This window comes from Salmo trutta, chromosome 12, assembly GCF_901001165.1.
Source record: "Salmo trutta chromosome 12, fSalTru1.1, whole genome shotgun sequence".
NCBI lineage: Eukaryota > Metazoa > Chordata > Actinopteri > Salmoniformes > Salmonidae > Salmo > Salmo trutta.
In genome coordinates, this window is record NC_042968.1 from 46,595,015 (window position 1) to 46,617,333 (window position 22,319).

Sequence of the window (22,319 nt, forward strand, 5' to 3'; positions counted from 1 at the left end):
ACTCAGAATATTGCAAAATGTGCTTTCACCGAAAAGCTATTTTAAAATCGGACATAGCGAGTGCATAAAGGAGTTCTGTATCTATAATTCTTAAAATAATTGTTATGTTTTTTTGTGAACGTTTATCGTGAGTAATTTAGTAAATTCACCGGAAGTTTGCGGTGGGTATGCTAGTTCTGAACGTCACATGCTAATGTAAAAAGCTGGTTTTTGATATAAATATTAACTTGATTGAACAAAACATGCATGTATTGTATAACATAATGTCCTAGGATTGTCATCTGATGAAGATCATCAAAGGTTAGTGCTGCATTTAGCTGTGGTTTGGGTTTATGTGACATTATATGCTAGCTTGAAAAATGGGTGTCTGATTATTTCTGGCTGGGTACTCTGCTGACATAATCTAACGTTTTGCTTTCGTTGTAAAGCCTTTTTGAAATCGGACAGTGTGGTTAGATTAACGAGAGTCTTGTCTTTAACCTCTCTGGCGCATGTGGGACGAACTCGTCCCACCTACGTAACAGCCACTGAAATCCAGTGGCGCGATTTTTGAATCGTTAGAAATACTATTACTTCAATTTCTCAAACATATGACTATTTTACAGCTATTTAAAGACAAGAATCTCGTTAATCTAACCCCACTGTCCGATTTCAAAAAGGCTTTACAACGAAAGCAAAACATTAGATTATGTCAGCAGAGTGCCCAACCAGAAATAATCAGACACCCATTTTTCAAGCTAGCATATCATGTCACATAAACCCAAACCACAGCTAAATGCAGCACTAACCTTTTATGATCTTCATCAGATGACACACCTAGGACATTGTGTTATACAATACATGCATGTCTGTTCAATCAAGTTCATATTTATATCAAAAAACAGCTTTTTACATTAGCATGTGACGTTCAGAAAAAGCATAACCCCCGCAAACTTCCGGGGAATTTACTAACAGTTTGCTAAATTACTCACGATAAACGTTCACAAAAAGCATAACAATTATTTTAAGAATTATAGATACATTACTCCTCTATGCACTCGATATGTCCGATTTTAAAATAGCTTTTCGGATGAAGCACATTTTGCAATAATCTAAGTACATAGCCCGGCATCATAGGGCTAGCTATTTAGACACACACCCAGGTCAGCCTCCACCAAAATCACATTTCCTATAAGAAAAATGTTCTTACCTTGCTTGTTCTTCGTCAGAATACACTGCCAGGACTTCTACTTCAATAACAAATGTTGGTTTGGTCCCAAATAATCCATCGTTATATCCAAACAGCGACGTTTTGTTCGTGAGTTCTAGACACTATCAGAATGCTTCATCACGGTGTCGCGCATGGCGCATTGGCGTGACAAAAAATGTCTAAATATTCCATTACCGTACTTCGAAGCATGTCAACCGCTGTTTAAAACCATTTTTTATGCCATTTACCTCGTAGAAAAGTGATAATATTCCGACCGGAATATGCATTGAGCCTAAACAGCGGAATAAAATTTCTCCTCAGGAGCGAATCGTGCACGCGCCTCATTCAAAGGTCCTCTGAGCCGCCACTTGCCAAAGCCGATAATGTGTTTCAGCCTGAGGCTGCCTCGTTAATCTTCAGTTATTTCCCGGGTTCTGAGAGCCTATCGGAGCCCTGGGAATTGTCACGTTACAGCTAAGATCCTTACTTTTCAATAAACAGATGCAAGACGCACGACTCCTTGTCAGACAGGGTACTTCCTGCTTGAAACCTTGTCAGGTTTTTGCCTGCCATAGGAGTTCTGTTATACTCACAGACACCATTCAAACAGTTTTAGAAAATTCAGAGTGTTTTCTATCCAAAGCTGAACAATAATATGCATATTCTAGCTTCTGAGTTGGTGTAGGAGGCAGTTAAAAATGGGCACATATTTTTTCCAAAATTCTCAATACTGCCCCCTATCCCAAAAAGGTTAACCTCTCTAGGGTAGGTGGGACGAAATCGTCCCACCTACGTAACAGCCAGTGGAATCCTGTGGCGCATTATTCAAATACCTTAGAAATGCTATTACTTCAATTTCTCAAACATATGACTATTTTACACCATGTTAAAGACAAGACACCCATTTTCTGGGCAGTAGTAATAACCAGATTAAATCGGGTACGTTTTTTATCCGGCTGTGTAAATACTGCCCCCTAGCCCTAACAGGTTCAAATGGTGTAAAATAGTCATATGTTTGAGAAATTGAAGTAATAGCATTTCTAAGGTATTTGAATAACGCGCCACAGGATTCCACTGGCTGTTGAGTAGGTGGGACGATTTCGTCCCACCTATCCTAGAGAGGTTAACTGGTTGAACGCTGCACGTGTATAACTACAACCAGTTAACAAGTCGGAAATGTCAGAGTTTACAAGTTTCGACTGGCACATGAATGTGTCAGTATTCACCGGCCACATCCTCATGCTTTCTATGCTTCCTGTTCTTAAGTTTTATTTTTGCATCTTTTACTTTCGGGTTTTGTTCACCAGATTCAAACAGCTGAAAAAATTATATTTTTAGTTATTGAAAATATATTTCACAGCGGTTAAGACGGTGCAATGATTCTCTACACTCTGAGTAGCTTGTTTTGTCACATAAACTGAAATAACGCAAACTATTAGAATTTTAGCAACCAGGAAATGGAGGAGCAATTATTGAATGTTGCACCTTTAGTCCACTTCACAATAGCCTATCAGCTTAAAACCTTTTAGGGTCATCAAAGACATTACCATGAGGAACCATGCTAAGTTTTGTATTCAAACCACTGTAAATCCACTCTGATCTTGTCATCTTGTGAACCCCGTTCATTGCTGCGTGCAGCTATAAGTTGCTGTTCTCTATGTAAGTGAGAGAAACAAGAAGAAAAGTTTTTTTTTTAAAGAAGAAAAGTAGGCTAAGCCAAACATATTGAATGTGTTTTCTTGCATACTTCTGTATTATAAAGCATTCTCTTTAGGCAAAGGATCCTTCCACGTACAACAATAAAGCAGGTTCCTGGGCAGAGAGAGGGCTACGCCTATTAAGTAAATACTCAAGAGGAGCGATTTGGAGCCCCTCCTACCTACAAAAAAAACAACACACTGAAACTAAAGATACCGATAACTGACCGTCACACTCTCGGAGGGTGGGGTTTATAGTAGAGCTGCGTGGAGAATAGCGACTGTCTGGTAGAGTGATGTCACATAACGAATAGACGAGAGACCGAACCAGTGACTGATTGTAATAGTAGCTGCGGGGGAAAAGCGCACCTGTTGAATAACAGGCTCACAACGATATTCCACTTTTACCGTCTTTTTTTTCGAAGCTTTTTTTTGGGGGGCTGCGTTTTAAAAAGTTCAGAATGACGGATACAATAATGACCAACGGAATCAAGGACCGATGTGGTCAGAATGGATATTTTAAAAAGGTGAGTGATTTAAAAAAAAAAAAAGTTTTTATGATAAAAGATCACAGCGCAGTTACGCAAGGGGACGTTCATAACGATTCATGTGTTACAAACCCGTTGACTTATGAATGGACTCTTTCTTGTCTGTTTTTATAAACGCAGTGTTTCTGCTTTCACTGAAATGAATAGCGGCCTAGTGGATGGATTTCTGATGGATTTCATCTCTATCAAAGCAACCAGTGTTGATGTCTGACAAACTACCTGTTTGATTAGTGGATTATACTCTGTTTTTTATTTTAATCCGATAACGGTATCTGCGGTTTTTAATGGGTTTGACTGATTGTCAGGTGTGGCAGTGACCATTAATGTCATTGGCCGTATTAGAACATCAGGCAGTTGGTTGTCAAAGATCTTCTGGTGATATCCACAACCGGTCAAACGTTTTAGAAATGTTTTTCTTTATTTTATACTTATTTTCTACATTGTAAAATAATTGTGAAGACATCAAAACTATGAAATAACACATATGGAATCATGTAGTAACCAAAAAAAAAGTGTTAAACAAATCTAAATATTTTGAGATTCTTCAAATAGCCATCCTTCTGCCTTGGTGACAGCTTTGCCCACGCTTGGTATTCTCTCAACCAGCTTCACCTGGAATGCTTTTCCAACAGTCTTGAAGGTGTTCCCACATATGCTGAGCACTTTTTGGCTGCTTTTCCTTCACTCTGCGGTCCGACTCATCCCAAACCATCTCAATTTGGTTGAGGTCGCGTGATTGTGTAGGCCAGGTCATCTGATGCAGCACTCCATCACTCTCCTTCTTGATAAAATAGCCCTTACTCAGCCTGGAGGTGTGTTGGGTCATTGTCCTGTTGAAAAACAAATGATAGTCCCACTAAACCCAAACCAGATGGGATGGCGTATCGCTGCAGAATGCTGGTTAAGTGTGCCTTGAATTCTAAATAAATAATCAACAGTGTCACCAACAAAGCACCCCCCCACACCATAACACCTCCTCCTCCATGCTTCACGGTGGGAACCACACATGCAGAGATCATCCGGTTTGAACAAAAAATCTCCAATTTGGACTCCAGACCAAAGGACATATTTCCACCTGTCTAATGTCCATTGCTCGTGTTTCTTGGCCCAAGTAAGTCTCTTCCTCTCATTGGTCTCCTTTGGTAGTGGTTTCTTTGCTGCAATTCTACCATGAAGACCTGATTCACGCAGTCTCCTCTGAACAGTTGATGTGTCTGTTACTTGAACTCTGTGAAACATTTATTTGGGCTGCAATTTTTGAGGCTGGTAACTCTAATGAATTTATCCTCTGCAGCAGAGGTAACTCTGGGTCTTCCTTTGCTGTGGTGGTCCTCATGAGAGACAGTTTCATCATAGCGCTTGATGGTTTTTGCGACTGCATTTGAAGAAACTTGAAAAGTTATTGTAATTTTCCGTATTGATTGAACTTTACGTCTTCAAGTAATGATGGACTGTCGTTTCTCTTTGCTTATTTGAGCTGTTCTTGCCATAACATGGACTTGGTATTTTACCAAACAGGGCTAACTTCTGTATACCACCCCTACCTTGTCACAACACAACTGAGAGCTAAATCATTATGTTCATAACTAATGTGGTGAGATGCAAGAATCGACATTAAAACATCGTAGAGATGCAAAACCTTTGACCGATAATGTATAACACCTACTCATTCAAGGGTTTTTCTTTATTTTTTTACTATTTTCTACATTGTAGAATAATAATAGTGAAGACATCAAAACTATGAAATAACACACATGGAATCATGTAGTAACCCAAAAAAGTGTTAAATCAAAATATATTTTATATTTGAGATTCTTCAAATAGCCCCACCCTTTGCCTTGATGACAGCCTTGATGACAGCTTTGGGCAATCTTGGCATTCTCTCAACCAGCTTCATGAGGTAGTCACCAGGAATGCATTTCAATTCACAGGTGTGCCGGTGTTAAAAGTTAATTTGTGGAATTTATTTCCTTCTTCTTCAATCTGTGGATGATCAGCTGATCACTTGGTCCATTTTAAAGACGGGATCAGGGTGAAAGAACGTAAACGTTATGTCCTATTGCTCCCAATGTTTTGCTTACAAGAAATAAACCATTAGGGAGTATTGTGTGTGTGTGTGTGTGTGTGTGTGTGTGTGTGTGTGTGTGTGTGTGAGATAGTGGCCAGCCTAATGGACCTATATCTTACAGCCTACTGTGAATACATTATCAGGTATTTATGGAATGCTTTTATCTACTGAGGTGTGTTTGTGCTCCTTCCTGCCTGCCTGTGGGTGTGTGTGTTTGTGCTCCTCTCTGTGTGTGTGCTCGTGTGTGTGTGTATTTTCTGTGCTACATGCCCCCTGGATAACAAGCTGGCGAGGGTTGGAGAGATAGCTGGCAGTCTGCTAGAAGATACCAACCTTACTGTTACGCTTGTTTACACTGACCTGCTCAAGGGGTTCGAGCACAAATCATGTTTACGTTAATCCCGCCGTGGAATCGGCGAGAGATATGGGTCGGTAAAACATACCTCAATGCAGGGATGGGATATGTCTGTGTTCTCCAAACTGAATCTATATCCACAGGTTCTGCACTGCTCCATCGAGAAGATTTAAAATACTGGTGGTTTTTCCCCCAGGAAAAACTACCCTTTTTTTTTTTTTTGTCCTCCATGCTAGCTAGCAGTAACTACAACAGCTGTTATGAAGGTAGCCTAGCAGTTAATCGCGATGGGCCAAGTAACCGAAAGGTCGCTGGTTTGGAATCCCCGAGCCGGCAAGATGGAGATATTTACCGTTGTGCCCTTGAGCAAGGCGGTTAACCCCCAACAACAACTGTTCCCAGGGTGCCGATGATGTCGATAGCCCCTCACCTCTCTGATTCAGAGGGGGTTGTGTTAAATGCAGAAGACCCATTTTGAGGTTGAAGGCATTCAGTTGTACAACTGAGTAGGTATTCCCCTCCCTTTCCTAAAGGTAAAGTTTGGAGTACAGGGACGTGTCCCATCCCTGTATTGAGGTTGTTTTCCTCCGGTAGGGTCGGCGTCTTCTAGCGAGCTGACAGCATTATGGAGGATGAATTCCAGCCAGGCATCGGTCGTTGCCCCCCTTAACATTCCTTTTTACATTAGGCCTAGGGTTGTGTCCCAAATGGTACACTATTCTCCTATGGGCCCTGGTCAAAATGGTACACTATTCTCCTATGGGCCCTGGTCTAAAATGTTATTTATTTATTTTATTTATTTATTTCACCTTTATTTAACCAGGTAGGCAAGTTGAGAACAAGTTCTCATTTACAACTGCGACCTGGTCAAGATAAAGCAAAGCAGTTCGACACATACAACAACACAGAGTTACACATGGAATAAAACAACATACAATCAATAATACAGTAGAAAAATAAGTCTATATACAATGTGAGCAAATGAGGTGAGATAAGGGAGGTAAAGGCAAAAAAGACCATGGTGGCAAAGTAAATACAATAAAGTAGTGCACGATAGGGGCCCTGGTCTAAAGTAGTGCACTATAGGGAATTAGGGGCCATTTGGGACACAGCCCCATGAAAGACCTGTTATGAAACCTGAGTTATTCTTCAGAGATGTAGTTTCACTAGGGGATTGAATATGGGATTTCTGGAAGTTTCTGTAGAAAATGGTTTAGTTTCTGGTCAAACAGGATGTGGTTAAAAATGTTGACTCTTCAATTGTATAATAGATATCCATAAAAGCCCAGGGTATAGCCTATTTAAATAGATCACCATAAAAACTATTTGTACAGATTGTCTGGTGTGTCTTTCTCATTTTATTTGTTTAAAAAAAAATTAAAAGTAACTTATTTATTTATTTATTTAACCTTTTATTTAACTAGGCAAGTCAGTTAAGAACAAATTCTTATATACAATGACGGCCTAACCCCCGGGCCAAACTCGGACGACACTGGGCCAAATTGTTCGCCACCCTATGGGACTCCCAATCACAGTCCGGCTGTGATACAGCCTGGATTCGAACCAGGGTGTCTGTAGTGACTGAGATGCAGTGCCTTTAGACCACTGTGCCCCTCGGGAGACCAAAGGTCAAAGTCATAAGATGGTTGCAGTACATGTCAATATTTACTGTGTCCCGTTTAAACCTTTTATCTATGGAGGAAGATAACCATTACTCAACGACAGACTAGTGAATTATGTCCCAAATAGCACCCTATTCCCTATGTAAGACTGTACACTACTTTTGACCGGGACCCATAGGGTGTCATGTGACTCCACCGTGTTTGTAACCATGTTGACTCTGGCTGTCACTGTTCTCACAGGCTAAACCAGAGCATCCGCCCAGGCAGAGACTCCACCGTGTCGTGTGACTCCACCGTGTCGTGTGGCTCCACCGTGTCGTGTGACTCCACCGTGTCGTGTGGCTCCACCGTGTCGTCCACCGTGTCGTGTGGCTCCACCGTGTCGTGTGGCTCCACCGTGTCGTGTGGCTCCACCGTGTCGTGTGGCTCCACCGTGTTGTGACCATGTTGACTCTGGCTGTCACCGTTCTCACAGGATAAACCAGTGCCGTCACATATTTGTGTATCCACCCGGGCGGAGGCTTGTTTTCTTAGTGCAACAACCTCTAGTTAGTACGGAGATGAAAATGATTAGGGGTTTGAAAGGGGGTTTGAAAGGGGGTTTGAAAGGAGTGTTGAAAGGGGCGTTGTTAGGGGTTGAAAGGGTTCTTAGTTGTAGTCAAGCTGCCCTGATCTCCCTGTGAAGAGAGTCTGGCTTTAGGCTTTGTAGCAGACTTCCTCTGTCTATTAATGCTCTGTTATGAGTCTGATGATCAAGGGAGAGGGTGGGAGTTAGACCTCTCTCTCCTTTTATATTCTCTCTGTCTCGCTCTCGCGCTCCCTCTCTCGCGCTCCCTCGCTCTCCCTCTCTCGCTCTCGCTCCCTCTCTCTCGCTCCCTCTCTCTCGCTCTCTCGCTCTCTCGCTCTCTCGCTCTCTCGCTCTCTCTCTCTCTCTCTCTCTCGCGCTCTCTCTCTCTCGCGCTCTCTCTCTCTGTCTCTCTCTCTCTAGCTCTCTCTCGTGTAGAACGCAACAGTATATTTCATGGAACACTGATTTTGAGTTTTTCCATAGTGTATTCACACACCACAACAACCTTTCCCACTCCTGTAAGCAGGCTTCCCAAGCCAAAGCTCGGTCTCTGTCTGAAGAGGTTTGCACATTCAGGAAACCACAGGGCAATAAGACATACAGGAGTGTACTGGTGATTTGGTCATGTTTTTAACCAGATTTGTGATTTGGAAACAGTGTCTTGGCGCTGGTGGAAGTGGAGTTTTCAGTTAAGTGGAGCATTGGCCCTTTTTTCTGTCTCTTGTCTCTCGTCTCTCCTGTCTCTCCTGTCTCTTTTCTCTCCTCTGTCTCTCTGTCTCATCTCTCCTATCTCTTGTCTCTCTCTGTGTCTCTTGTTTCTCTCTGTGTGTCTCTTGTTTCTCTCTGTCTCTCTCTTATCTCTCCTCTGTCTCTCCTCTGTCTCTCCTCTGTCTCTCCTGTCTCGGTCTTCTCTGTCTCGGTCTTCTCTGCTTGGTGAGAATGAGCTCAGTGATTTACTATGCTGCTCTAACAAATGCTCCACAGACTCTCTGCTCAACTCCTGGTCTGCCGACAGATAATCCTGTGAGATTGCCATGGTAACGTGGTTTCAGGCCGGGTTCCCAAACCTCTGCTGTTCCCCTGAGCTGGTCATTAGGGACGTTTGTCCGTCCGTCCCCCCCAGGCGGTAGGGACGTTTGTCCCCCCCCCCCAGGCGGTAGGGGCGTTTGTTCCCCCCCCAGGTGGTAGGGACCTTTGTTTCCCCCCCCCCCCCCCAGGCGGTAGGGACGTTTGTCCCCCAGTGCGACAGCAGCCAGATACCATTGACGTAGAATCAGCCCAAGACTGTCCCAGTCCCCAACCCACAAATTGACAACATGCCCTGGCCCAGAGAAAGAGAGGCTGGGGCTGTGTCCCAAATGGCACCCTATTCCCTACATAGCCCTGGTCTAAAGTAGTGCACTATATAGGGAATAGGGTGCCATTTTGGTATACAACCTCAGACTGTTGCCTGCCTCTGCAGTCTGTCTGGACAATGTCAGAGGAAACACAGTAAAAAGCCCCCCGTGTGGGGTTAATACTACTGCAAAATAACACTGAACCGTCCCTTTTAAGAATGACTCCAGCTACTTCCCTTTAATCAGGGATGATTTAACCATGTTTGAGGTTCGGGATGGCTGCATTCTATTGTGATTCTGCAGAGAGAACTCAACCATGGTGGGTGAATGAGGGTGAACTTTCACCTTTTTATTTCTAGCCTTTTTTTTTGTATAACGTTTTTAGAGATGTTTATCATGATGAACCGTTGCTCTCTCTCTCTCTAAATTCATGTTCGTTTTATGTTAACGTTACACAACACTACCCTCCCTCATTCTGAATGGGTTTGGCTCAGTGGAGAGGGTCTCTTCAGTAGCCTGTCCAAAGACAAGAGAGGCAGCTAATTCAACTGTTCCCTGATTTTTACTGTGTCGGCGTCCCAATTGGACCCCTGTCCTCCGGGCTCATAGGGCCCTCGGTCAAAGTAGTACACTATGTCGGGTGCTAATTGGGATGCAGACATAACTTGGGGCTTGTTATTGGGAGCTTGTTAGTGGCCTGGCCAGCAGACACAGTCCTCCTAGTCTGTTGGTCCAGACTGGATGAACAGGGCTGAGAGACACTGAGAGTCTTTGTCCCAGGCTGTTGGTCCAGACTGGATGAACAGGGCTGAGACAGACTGAGAGTCTTTGTCCCAGTCTGTTGGTCCAGACTAGCTGACTGAGAGAGACTGAGAGTCTTTGTCCCAGGCTGAGCTCCGTTACTAATGAACACAATAATAGGACTCTGTTCTGGGCCTGTTTTCACAAAGCGCCTCTCAGTATAGCAGTGCTGTTCTAGGATCAGTTTAGCCTGTTAAATAATAATGAATAAAAAGGGGGGGTCCTACATCAGCACTTCTATTCTGAGACGCTTTGGGATTAACTTGGACTGTTTCCGTTGTGGACTGTTTCCGTTGTGGACTGTTTCCGTTCTGGACTGTTTTTAATAGGACTCTGGAAGGTTCGGGATATAAATCGATCCCTACAGCATGCTGTTTCTCTACTGTAACTTAGATTCAGATTTGACTAAATGGATTTCAGCCGGCTGCAGTATCTAAAGGACCAATCAGGAAGCATCCTTGGGACTAGGGATTCATATTTTCCCCCAAAATCTACCTAGTTTCAAGAGACTTCTGGGAGAATACAGCAACAAAAAAAATCGGAAATGTCAATTTTTTTTTGAAAGGGTTTAAAACCAATATCTGGTTACTACGCCAGGGTTCTCCCCAAGTAAGACGGGCCCGCGGTGCCCCCTTGTCGGCTTGGCTGCATACTCCGAATATAGCCTTGTCGAATCATCATACAAAACTTTTGTAACGGCAGTCAAACTAAAGTCAAATGAGCTCGCTAGATAACCTCCTTCAACGCAAAGACCCGAAATATCTCCTGTATTTGGCTAAACGGACTTGATGATTTTTATAAAGCTAGCCGATCAGCTCGTGAACTAACGGGGAAATGAAGAGTAGAAATAGTTTTTTTTAAATATCAAGGTATCTTAACGTGGACCAACTGTATTCATATCTACTCTCTCATACCGTTGATCACACGTTCTCTACCCTAAACTCTACATAGGCAGGAGTACGAGTACGAGGCAGCAGTACGAGACAGCGGGGGGTGGAATATTCTAGAGATATTTTGACGTGTTGGCTACACATGCTTTTTATAATGCTGCCTATAGGTTACAGAATAAAGTTAGGAATTTTTAATGCGAGACAGGAGTCAGGATTTGGGGTTTCAGTGGGATTGGGATTGGGATTGGATAATCGCCTTTTAGGCTCTAGGACCGTAGAAGACAGAATGTTGTCTGTGACAGAGATGCCTTTAGTAAAGAGACGGGTCACATGTCCCTCTGTGTCCTTTAGTCAAGAGACAGGTGACATGTCCTTCCTTTAGTCAAGAGACAGGTGACATGTCCCTCTGTGTCCTTTAGTCAAGAGACAGATGACATGTCCCTCTGTGTCCTTTAGTCAAGAGACAGGTCACATGTCCCTCTGTGTCTTATAGTAAAGAGACAGATCACATGTCCTTTAGTAAAGAGACGGATGACATGTCCCTCTGTGTCCTTTAGTAAAGAGACGGATGACATGTCCCTCTGTGTCCTTTAGTGAAGAGACAGATGACATGTCCCTCTGTGTCCTTTAGTGAAGAGACAGATGACATGTCCCTCTGTGTCCTTTAGTAAAGAGACAGGTCACATGTCCCTCTGTGTCCTTTAGTCAAGAGACAGATGACATGTCCCTCTGTGTCCTTTAGTCAAGAGACAGATGACATGTCCCTCTGTGTCCTTTAGTCAAGAGACAGATCACATGTCCCTCTGTGTCCTTTAGTCAAGAGACAGATCACATGTCCCTCTGTGTCCTTTAGTCAAGAGACAGGTGACATGTCCCTCTGTGTCCTTTAGTAAAGAGACAGGTGACATGACCCTCCTTTAGTCAAGAGACAGGTGACATGTCCCTCTGTGTCCTTTAGTAAAGAGACGGATGACATGTCCCTCTGTGTCCTTTAGTAAAGAGACGGATCACATGTCCCTCTGTGTCCTTTAGTAAAGAGACAGATGACATGTCCCTCTGTGTCCTTTAGTGAAGAGACAGATGACATGTCCCTCTGTGTCCTTTAGTGAAGAGACAGATGACATGTCCCTCTGTCCTTTAGTAAAGAGACAGGTGACATGTCCCTCTCTGTCCTTTAGTAAAGAGACAGGTGACATGTCCCTCTCTGTCCTTTAGTAAAGAGGCAGATCACATGACCCTCTGTGTCCTTTAGTAAAGAGACAGGTGACATGTCCCTCTCTGTCCTTTAGTAAAGGAGGAGGAAGAGCAGTGAGTCCACCTGGTCAGGTGACTCAGGTTTAGGTTTTCCCTCCGAGAGCTTTGATGCTAGCTAGAGGAATGTGCTAATCTCTCTGTGTGGATCAGAGCTGTACTTCCTGCCACACTGGTTCCTGACTGAACCATGTTTTTCAACGGAACCCACAGGGAAGTAGTGCACTGTGTAGGGAATAGGGTGCCAGTAGTGCACTGTGTAGGGAATAGGGTGCCAGTAGTGCACTGTGTAGGGAATAGGGTGCCAGTAGTGCACTGTGTAGGGAATAGGGTGCTATTTGGGATGCAAGAGTTTATAACAGCTTATATCTTACTTGCAGGGGTTTCCTTGGGGACAACGACACCTTAAAAACATACAGTCCTGCCTGGGTATTGTGATGGAAATTACAGCTTCCTGCCTGGGTATTATGATAGAGGTTACAGCTTCCTGCCTGGGTATTGTGATGGAGGTTACAGCTTCCTGCCTGGGTATTGTGATGGAGGTTACAGCTTCCTGCCCTGGGTATTGTGATGGAGGTTACAGCTTCCTGGCCTGGGTATTGTGATGGAGGTTACAGCTCCCTGCCTGGGTATTGTGATGGAGGTTACAGCTCCCTGCCTGGGTATTGTGATGGAGGTTACAGCTTCCTGCCTGGGTATTGTGATGGAGGTTACAGCTTCCTGCCTGGGTATTATGATGGAGATTACAGCTTCCTGCCCTGGGTATTGTGATGGAGGTTACAGCTTCCTGCCTGGGTATTATGATGGAGATTACAGCTTCCTGCCCTGGGTATTGTGATGGAGGTTACAGCTTCCTGCCTGGGTATTGTGATAGAGGTTACAGCTTTCTTTTGACGGTCTAATGTGGTCATAAATATGATTTTCCTGACATCGTCATGAATGACTGTAATAAACTGGTATTGATGCTGTATTAGCATTAGCATTAGCATTAGCATCAGCGTGTTGTCATCGGGCCGAGCCCTGTCAGTCCCCTCCCTTCTGATGTAGTGTCGTTGATTTCATTCTGGGGTTTAATGTTTCTGTTTATGCGTCGTCACAACGATTTTAGCGACTGTGTGTTGCTAAGCGGATCAGTTCTATCCGTCCTGCTGTACGTGTTGACACAGTGTACACGACACACCTCTATCACGCTGTCAGCTGTACTACTGGCTTAGGAACAACAGGAACATGACTGTCTAACCGCGGAGACTGACTGACTATTCAATTCACCTCCAGTAACATTTATATTCATTTGTATGAGTCAGTGTCCTTATCTATCTCTCTCTGTGTGTGTGTGTTGACATAGTTAGGTCTGGTAGCCTGTTTCTCAGTTAGGTCTGGTAGCCTGTTTCTCTGTTAGGTCTGGCAGCCTGTTTCTCTGTTAGGTCTGGCAGCCTGTTTCTCTGTTAGGTCTGGCAGCCTGTTTCTCTGACACCAGAAGAATAGGTAGTTAGGTCTGGCAGCCTATTTCTCTGTTAGGTCTGGCAGCCTGTTTCTCTGTTAGGTCTGGCAGCCTGTTTCTCTGAACACCAGAAGAACAGGTAGTTAGGTCTGGCAGCCTGTTTCTCTGAACACCAGAAGAACAGGTAGTTAGGTCTGGCAGCCTGTTTCTCTGTTAGGTCTGGCAGCCTGTTTCTCTGACACCAGAAGAACAGGTAGTTAGGTCTGGCAGCCTGTTTCTCTGAACACCAGAAGAACAGGTAGTTAGGTCTGGCAACCTGTTTCTCTGACACCAGAAGAACAGGTAGTTAGGTCTGGCAGCCTGTTTCTCTGAACACCAGAAGAACAGGTAGTTAGGTCTGGCAGCCTGTTTCTCTGAACACCAGAAGAACAGGTAGTTAGGTCTGGCAGCCTGTTTCTCTGAACACCAGAAGAACAGGTAGTTAGGTCTGGCAGCCTGTTTCTCTGAACACCAGAAGAACAGGTAGTTAGGTCTGGCAGCCTGTTTCTCTGAACACCAGAAGAACAGGTAGTTAGGTCTGGCAGCCTGTTTCTCTGTTAGGTCTGGCAGCCTGTTTCTCTGAACACCAGAATAACAGTTAGTTAGGTCTGAAGTCCATGGGGTTTAAGTACAGAGGGGGCAGAAGCACATGGGACTGTCTGCGTTGTCCTTAATTACAGCTTGTTGTGAGGTTCTGGGTTCGTCACCAAGACATCTATCGTCATCGACGTCAGCTTGACCTGGTCACCTATCCAGTACAGCTCACTGAACGCATGCCTTTTCTGGGTTTTTATATTTCATCCCATGAACAGTACAGTCAACAAGGTCTCTCACCCTGCCTCATGACACTAGTCCAGTCTCTGAGTACAGACGCTAACAGTCTCTCTTCCTGTCTGTCCTGTAGGGATGTAATCCTCTAGCCCTGACAGACTGTTCTCCTCCTGTCTGTCCTGTAGGGATGTAATCCTCTCGCCCTGACAGACTGTTCTCTTCCTGTCTGTCCTGTAGGGATGTAATCCTCTAGCCCTGACAGACTGTTCTCCTCCTGTCTGTCCTGTAGGGATGTAATCCTCTAGCCCTGACAGACTGTTCTCTTCCTGTCTGTCCTGTAGGGATGTAATCCTCTAGCCCTGACAGACTGTTCTCTTCCTGTCTGTCCTGTAGGGATGTAATCCTCTAGCCCTGACAGACTGTTCTCTTCCTGTCTGTCCTGTAGGGATGTAATCCTCTAGCCCTGACAGACTTCTCTTCCTGTCTGTCCTGTAGGGATGTAATCCTCTAGCCCTGACAGACTGTTCTCTTCCTGTCTGTCCTGTAGGGATGTAATCCTCTAGCCCTGACAGACTGTTCTCCTCCTGTCTGTCCTGTAGGGATGTAATCCTCTAGCCCTGACAGACTGTTCTCTTCCTGTCTGTCCTGTAGGGATGTAATCCTCTAGCCCTGACAGACTGTTCTCCTCCTGTCTGTCCTGTAGGGATGTAATCCTCTAGCCCTGACAGACTGTTCTCTTCCTGACTGTCCTGTAGGGATGTAATCCTCTAGCCCTGACAGACTGTTCTCTTCCTGTCTGTCCTGTAGGGATGTAATCCTCTAGCCCTGACAGACTGTTCTCCTCCTGTCTGTCCTGTAGGGATGTAATCCTCTCGCCCTGACAGACTGTTCTCTTCCTGTCTGTCCTGTAGGGATGTAATCCTCTAGCCCTGACAGACTGTTCTCTTCCTGTCTGTCCTGTAGGGATGTAATCCTCTAGCCCTGACAGACTGTTCTCTTCCTGTCTGTCCTGTAGGGATGTAATCCTCTAGCCCTGACAGACTGTTCTCCTCCTGTCTGTCCTGTAGGGATGTAATCCTCTAGCCCTGACAGACTGTTCTCCTCCTGTCTGTCCTGTAGGGATGTAATCCTCTAGCCCTGACAGACTGTTCTCCTCCTGTCTGTCCTGTAGGGATGTAATCCTCTAGCCCTGACAGACTGTTCTCTTCCTGACTGTCCTGTAGGGATGTAATCCTCTAGCCCTGACAGACTGTTCTCTTCCTGTCTGTCCTGTAGGGATGTAATCCTCTAGCCCTGACAGACTGTTCTCTTCCTGTCTGTCCTGTAGGGATGTAATCCTCTAGCCCTGACAGACTGTTCTCTTCCTGTCTGTCCTGTAGGGATGTAATCCTCTAGCCCTGACGGGCCGCTCCAAGCTGCAGAATGAGAGGGCCAGTATCAACCAGCAGATCATTAGACAGATGAGGATGAGAGCTGGAGCAGAGAACTTACTGAGGTACGTACACACACACTAACACACTCACTCACTCACTCACTCACTCACTCACTCACTCACTCACACACACACAGTCTCTCACACACACAGTCACTCACACACACACAGTCTCTCACACACACAGTCTCTCACACACACAGTCTCTCACACACACAGTCTCTCACACGTACACTAACAGGAAGACACACACAGCAGTCTCCATTCCAGCAGAACAGGCCCTGTACGGTAAGTCAGTCACTGTCCCAGTATCCAACCCATCCATGCAGAGGTCTCCAGATGTTGTGAACAACTATTCAAGTTATTACGGTAGTAACCTTAGAGTAATTACCGTAGTAATCTGTCGTCCCTCTGTCTGTCGTCCCTCTGTCACTGAGGTGTCACCACAGTCTCAACTGTCGGAAGCTCCTTGAGATCAAACAGCGACTCGAAGACAAAACATTCCTCATAGCTCAGAAACACCGGTAGAAATGTCAAATGTTTTCTTACCGACGTTACTTAATAACACTTCCTGAACAGAGTGTTGGCAGCCAATCAATCAAATGTATTTATATAGCCCTTCTTACATCAGCTGAGATCTCAAGGTGCTGTACAGAAACCCAGCCTAAAACCCCCAAACAAGCAAGCAATGCAGGTGTAGAAGCACGGTGGCTAGGAAAACTCCCTAGAAAGGCCAAAACCTAGGAAGAAACCTAGAGAGGAACCAGGCTATGAGGGGTGGCCAGTCCTCTTCTGGCTTCTCTAGTTTCCCCATGCATCATCAAATCATCAAGTAATGCAGATGTAGGTTCCTGCCTTTCTAGGTAATTTTTCCTATCTTTTTTTTTGTGTTCACACAGCAAAGACCTTGAAGTCATCAGCCACCCAGCCTTGTTAAAATACTCCAAACCAGAAGGTGGCAGAAGCCTTGTTTTGGCAATGCATGTTTGTGTGTGTTGCTAAGTTTATTGTCTAGATTCCAATGTTAGCTAGGTGACCTGTTATAACGTAGTTGACATGGACTAGGTGACACGTTATAACATTGTTGACATGGACTAGGTGACATGTGTTATAACATAGTTGACATGGACTAGGTGACACGTGGTCGTAGACTCATTTCTTACAGTCGACTGAGACTTTGTTTTTTTTTAGAAAGATGGCTGTGAAAGTGTGAAGCAAAGATGTTTTCCTGGATGTCCCGTTGGGGATTGGGGACGTCCTCTCTGTATGTCCCATTGGGGACGTCCTCTCTGGATGTCCCATTGGGGACGTCCTCTCTGGATGTCCCATTGGGGACGTCCTCTCTGGATGTCCCATTGGGGACGTCCTCTCTGGATGTCCCATTGGGGACGTCCTCTCTGGATGTCCCATTGGGGATTGGGGACGTCCTCTCTGGATGTCCCGTTGGGGATTGGGGACGTCCTCTCTGGATGTCCCGTTGCGGATTGGGGACGTCCCCTCTGGATGTTCCGTTGTGATGACAACAAGGTATAGAGAGCTGGTTTGCATAAAGTTGATGGTTGAGAAACTGTTGGGATGTTTTCCTTGTGATTGACAGAAAGCTTCCATCCCTGTGATATGAATGTAGCTCTGAGGTAACACCTCATAACAAAAACAGTGAGGTATTTTGGTGGACTGGCTGGGCCTGTCAATGAGCTAATGAGCCATACCTCACATGGCTGTCAAGATAAGACCCAGCCCAGCTCAACCCGGGCCAGGATGCACGACCAGCTCAACCCGGGCCAGGATGCACGACCAGCTCAACCCGGGCCAGGATGCACGACCAGCTCAACCCGGGCCAGGATGCACGACCAGCTCAACCCGGGCCAGGATGCACGACCAGCTCAACCCGGGCCAGGATGCACGACCAGCTCAACCCGGGCCAGGGTGCACGACCAGCTCAACCCGGGCCAGGGTGCACGACCAGCTCAACCCGGGCCAGGGTGCACGACCCTCCTCACTGTTTCTCCTCCTCTCCCCTCCTCACTGTCTCCTCCTCTCCCCTCCTCACTGTTTCTCCTCCTCTCCCCTCCTCCTCTCCCCTCCTCACTGTGTCTCCTCCTCTCTCCTCCTCTCCCCTCCTCACTGTGTCTCCCTCCTCTCCCCTCCTCCTCTCCCCTCCTCACTGTCTCCTCCTCTCCCCTCCTCACTGTCTCCTCCCTCTCCCCTCCTCACTGTCTCCTCCTCTCCCCTCCTCACTGTGTCTCCTCCTCTCCCCTCCTCACTGTGTCTCCTCCTCTCCCCTCCTCGCTGTTTCTCCTCCTCTCCCTCCTCCTCTCCCCTCCTCACTGTCTCCTCCTCTCCCCTCCTCACTGTCTCCTCCTCTCCCCTCCTCACTGTCTCCTCCTCTCCCCTCCTCACTGTGTCTCCTCCTCTCCCCTCCTCACTGTGTCTCCTCCTCTCCCCTCCTCACTGTGTCTCCTCCTCTCCCCTCCTCACTGTGTCTCCTCCTCTCCCCTCCTCACTGTGTCTCCTCCTCTCCCCTCCTCACTGTGTCTCCTCCTCTCCCCTCCTCTCCCCTCCTCCTCTCCCCTCCTCTCCCCTCCTCACTGTGTCTCCTCCTCTCCCCTCCTCACTGTGTCTCCTCCTCTCTCCTCCTCTCCCCTCCTCACTGTCTCCTCCTCTCCCCTCCTCACTGTCTCCTCCCTCTCCCCTCCTCACTGTTTCTCCTCCTCTCCTCTCCTCCTCTCCCCTCCTCACTGTCTCCTCCTCTCCCCTCCTCACTGTTTCTCCTCCTCCTCCCCTCCTCCTCTCCCCTCCTCACTGTGTCTCCTCCTCTCCCCTCCTCCTCTCCCCTCCTCACTGTGTCTCCTCCTCTCCCCTCCTCCTCTCCCCTCCTCACTGTCTCCTCCTCTCCCCTCCTCACTGTGTCTCCTCCTCTCCCCTCCTCACTGTGTCTCCTCCTCTCCCCCTCCTCACTGTGTCCTCCTCCTCTCCCCTCCTCACTGTGTCTCCTCCTCTCCCCTCCTCACTGTGTCTCCTCCTCTCCCCTCCTCACTGTGTCTCCTCCTCTCCCCTCCTCACTGTGTCTCCTCCTCTCCCCTCCTCACTGTGTCTCCTCCTCGCTGTTTCTCCTCCTCTCCCCTCCTCACTGTCTCCCCCTCTCCCCTCCTCACTGTGTCTCCTCCCCTCCTCACTGTCTCCTCCCCTCCTCACTGTCTCCTCTCTCCCCTCCTCACTGTGTCTCCTCCTCTCCCCTCCTCACTGTGTCTCCTCCTCTCCCCTCCTCACTGTGTCTCCTCCTCTCCCCTCCTCACTGTGTCTCCTCCTCTCCCCTCCTCACTGTGTCTCCTCCTCTCCCCTCCTCACTGTGTCTCCTCCTCTCCCCTCCTCACTGTGTCTCCTCCTCTCCCCTCCTCACTGTGTCTCCTCCTCACTGTGCCTCCGTCCTCCTCGCTGTTTCTTTCTCCTCCTCTCCCCTCCTCGCTGTGTCTCCTTCTCTCCCCACCTCGCTGTGTCTCCTTCTCTCCCCACCTCACTGTGTCTCCTCCTCTCCCCTCCTCACTGTGTCTCCTCCTCTCCCCTCCTCACTGTGTCTCCTCCTCACTGTGTCTCCTCCTCGCTGTTTCTCCTCCTCTCCCCTCCTCGCTGTGTCTCCTTCTCTCCCCACCTCGCTGTGTCTCCTTCTCTCCCCACCTCACTGTGTCTCCTCCTCTCCCCTCCTCACTGTGTCTCCTCCTCACTGTGTCTCCTCCTCACTGTGTCTCCTCCTCGCTGTTTCTCCTCCTCTCCCCTCCTCGCTGTGTCTCCTTCTCTCCCCTCCTCGCTGTGTCTCCTTCTCTCCCCTCCTCGCTGTGTCTCCTTCTCTCCCCTCCTCGCTGTGTCTCCTTCTCTCCCCTCCTCGCTGTGTCTCCTTCTCTCCCCCCCTCCTCCGCTGTGTCTCCTCCTCTCCCCTCCTCGCTGTGTATCCTCCTCTCCCCTCTTCGCTGTGTATCCTCCTCTCCCCTCTTCGCTGTGTCTCCTCCTCTCCCTCCTCGCTGTGTCTCCTCCTCTCCCCTCCTCGCTGTGTCTCCTCCTCTCCCCTCCTCGCTGTGTCTCCTCCTCTCCCCTCCTCGCTGTGTCTCCTCCTCTCCCTCCTCGCTGTGTCTCCTCCTCTCACCCTCCTCGCTGTGTCTCCTCCTCTCCCCTCCTCGCTGTGTCTCCTCCTCTCCCCTCCTCGCTGTGTCTCCTCCTCTCCCCTCCTATCCGCGCTGTGTCTCCTCCTCCTCCCCTCCTCGCTGTGTCTCCTCCTCTCCCCTCCTCGCTGTGTCTCCTCCTCTCCCCTCCTCGCTGTGTCTCCTCCTCTCCCTCCCTCCTCGCTGTTGGTCTCCTTCCTCCCCCGTCCGCGCTGTGCCTCCCCCCTTCTCCTCTCCCCTCCTCGCTGTGTCTCCTCCTCTCCCCTCCTCGCTGTGTCTCCTCCTCTCCCCTCCTCGCTGGTGGTCTCCTCCTCTCCCCTCCCGCGCTGTCTCCTTCTCGCCCCTCCTCCGCATGTCTCCCTTCTCTCTCCCCTCCTCGCTGTCTCCTTCTCTCCCCTCCTCGCTGTCTCCTTCTCTCTCCCTCCTCACTGTGTCTCCTCCCCTCTCCCCGTCCTCACTGTGGTCCTCCTCCTCTCCCCTCCTCACTGTGTCTCCTCCCTCTCCCCTCCTCACTGTGTCTCCTCCTCTCCCCTCCTCACTGTGTCTCCTCCTCCTCCCCTCCTCACTGTGTCCTCCTCCTCACTGTGTCCTCCTCCTCCTGTTTCTCTCCTCCTCTCCCCTCCTCGCTGTGTCTCCTCCTCTCCCCTCCTCGCTGTGTCTCCTCCTCTCCCCTCCTCGCTGTGTCTCCTCCTCTCCCCTCCTCGCTGTGTCTCCTCCTCTCCCCTCCTCGCTGTGTCTCCTCCTCTCCCCTCCTCGCTGTGTCTCCTCCTCTCCCCTCCTCGCTGTGTCTCTCCTCCCTCTCCCCTCCTCGCTGTGTCTCCTCCTCTCCCCTCCTCGCTGTGTCTCCTCCTCTCCCCTCCTCGCTGTGTCTCCTCCTCTCCCCTCCTCACTGTGTCTCCTCCTCTCCCCTCCTCACTGTGTCTCCTCCTCTCCCCTCCTCACTGTGTCTCCTCCTCTCCCCTCCTCACTGTGTCTCCTCCTCACTGTGTCTCCTCCTCGCTGTTTCTCCTCCTCTCCCCTCCTCGCTGTGTCTCCTTCTCTCCCCTCCTCGCTGTGTCTCCTCCTCTCCCCTCCTCGCTGTGTCTCCTCCTCTCCCCTCCTCGCTGTGTCTCCTCCTCTCCCCTCCTCGCTGTGTCTCCTCCTCTCCCCTCCTCGCTGTGTCTCCTCCTCTCCCCTCCTCGCTGTGTCTCCTCCTCTCCCCTCCTCGCTGTGTCTCCTCCTCTCCCCTCCTCGCTGTCTCCTTCTCTCCCCTCCTCACTGTGTCTCCTCCTCTCCCCTCCTCACTGTGTCTCCTCCTCTCCCCTCCTCACTGTGTCTCCTCCTCTCCCCTCCTCACTGTGTCTCCTCCTCTCCAATTTATATCAATATAATATAAATGATTATATTATATTGATTTGGTAGTGGACTTTGAACTTTCAAAACAATAAGCAGGTCTGAAGAGATGGATTATGTTCCACCTGTCTTTTCTACCTGGCTGGCCACCTGAAATGGGACAGCATTCCTGGCTCCTGGGGAGTGGCAGAGAGAGAGGCACGTGAATTACAAAGGTGACCTGTATTTATTCCTCTGTCCTCCCCTCACCTGGTGTCTCTCTCTCTCTGCCTCTCTGTCTCTCTGTCTCTCTGTCTCTCTGTCCTCCCCCTATACCCTCACCTGGCCTCTCTCTCTCTCTGTCCTCCCCCTATACCCTCACTTGGCGCCTCTCTGTCTGTTGTCGGGTTTCAGTAGTTCTACGTTCCTCCTCTCTCCTTGCAGCAGGTAAAGAAGTGTACCGACCAGACCGACTGGTTTGTCCAGGGTTATTTCTGTGGAGTCACTCCCTGATAATAATCCCCTGGTCTCTACTGTCTCTATCGTGTTTACTGTCTCCACTGGCTCTACTGTTATTACTGTGTCTCTACTGTTCTTACTGTCTCTCTACTGTTCTTACTGTCTCTATCGTGTTTAGTGTCTCCACTGTCTCTACTGTTCTTACTGTCACTCTACTGTTCTTACTGTCTCTTTACTGTCTCTCTACTGTTCTTACTGTCTCTCTACTGTTCGTACTGTCTCTCTACTGTCTCTTTACTGTCTCTCTATTGTTCTTACTGTCTCTATTGTTCTCACTGTCTCTGTACTGTTCTTACTGTCTCTCTACTGTTCTTACTGTCTCTCTA

General features: G+C 47.9%; 1 protein-coding gene across 1 annotated transcript in view; it reads left to right on the forward strand.

Moving 5' to 3' along the window:
• Positions 1-6,195: 6,195 nt before the first annotated feature.
• The window catches only part of LOC115202554 (rhophilin-2), a 54,478-nt gene continuing 38,354 nt past the window's right edge, over positions 6,196-22,319 (forward strand). The window contains exons 1-3 of the mRNA XM_029766676.1: positions 6,196-6,260; positions 7,720-7,912; positions 15,957-16,072. Of these exons, the coding sequence (XP_029622536.1) occupies positions 6,196-6,260; positions 7,720-7,912; positions 15,957-16,072 (374 nt within the window). The remainder of the gene's footprint in view (positions 6,261-7,719; positions 7,913-15,956; positions 16,073-22,319) is intronic.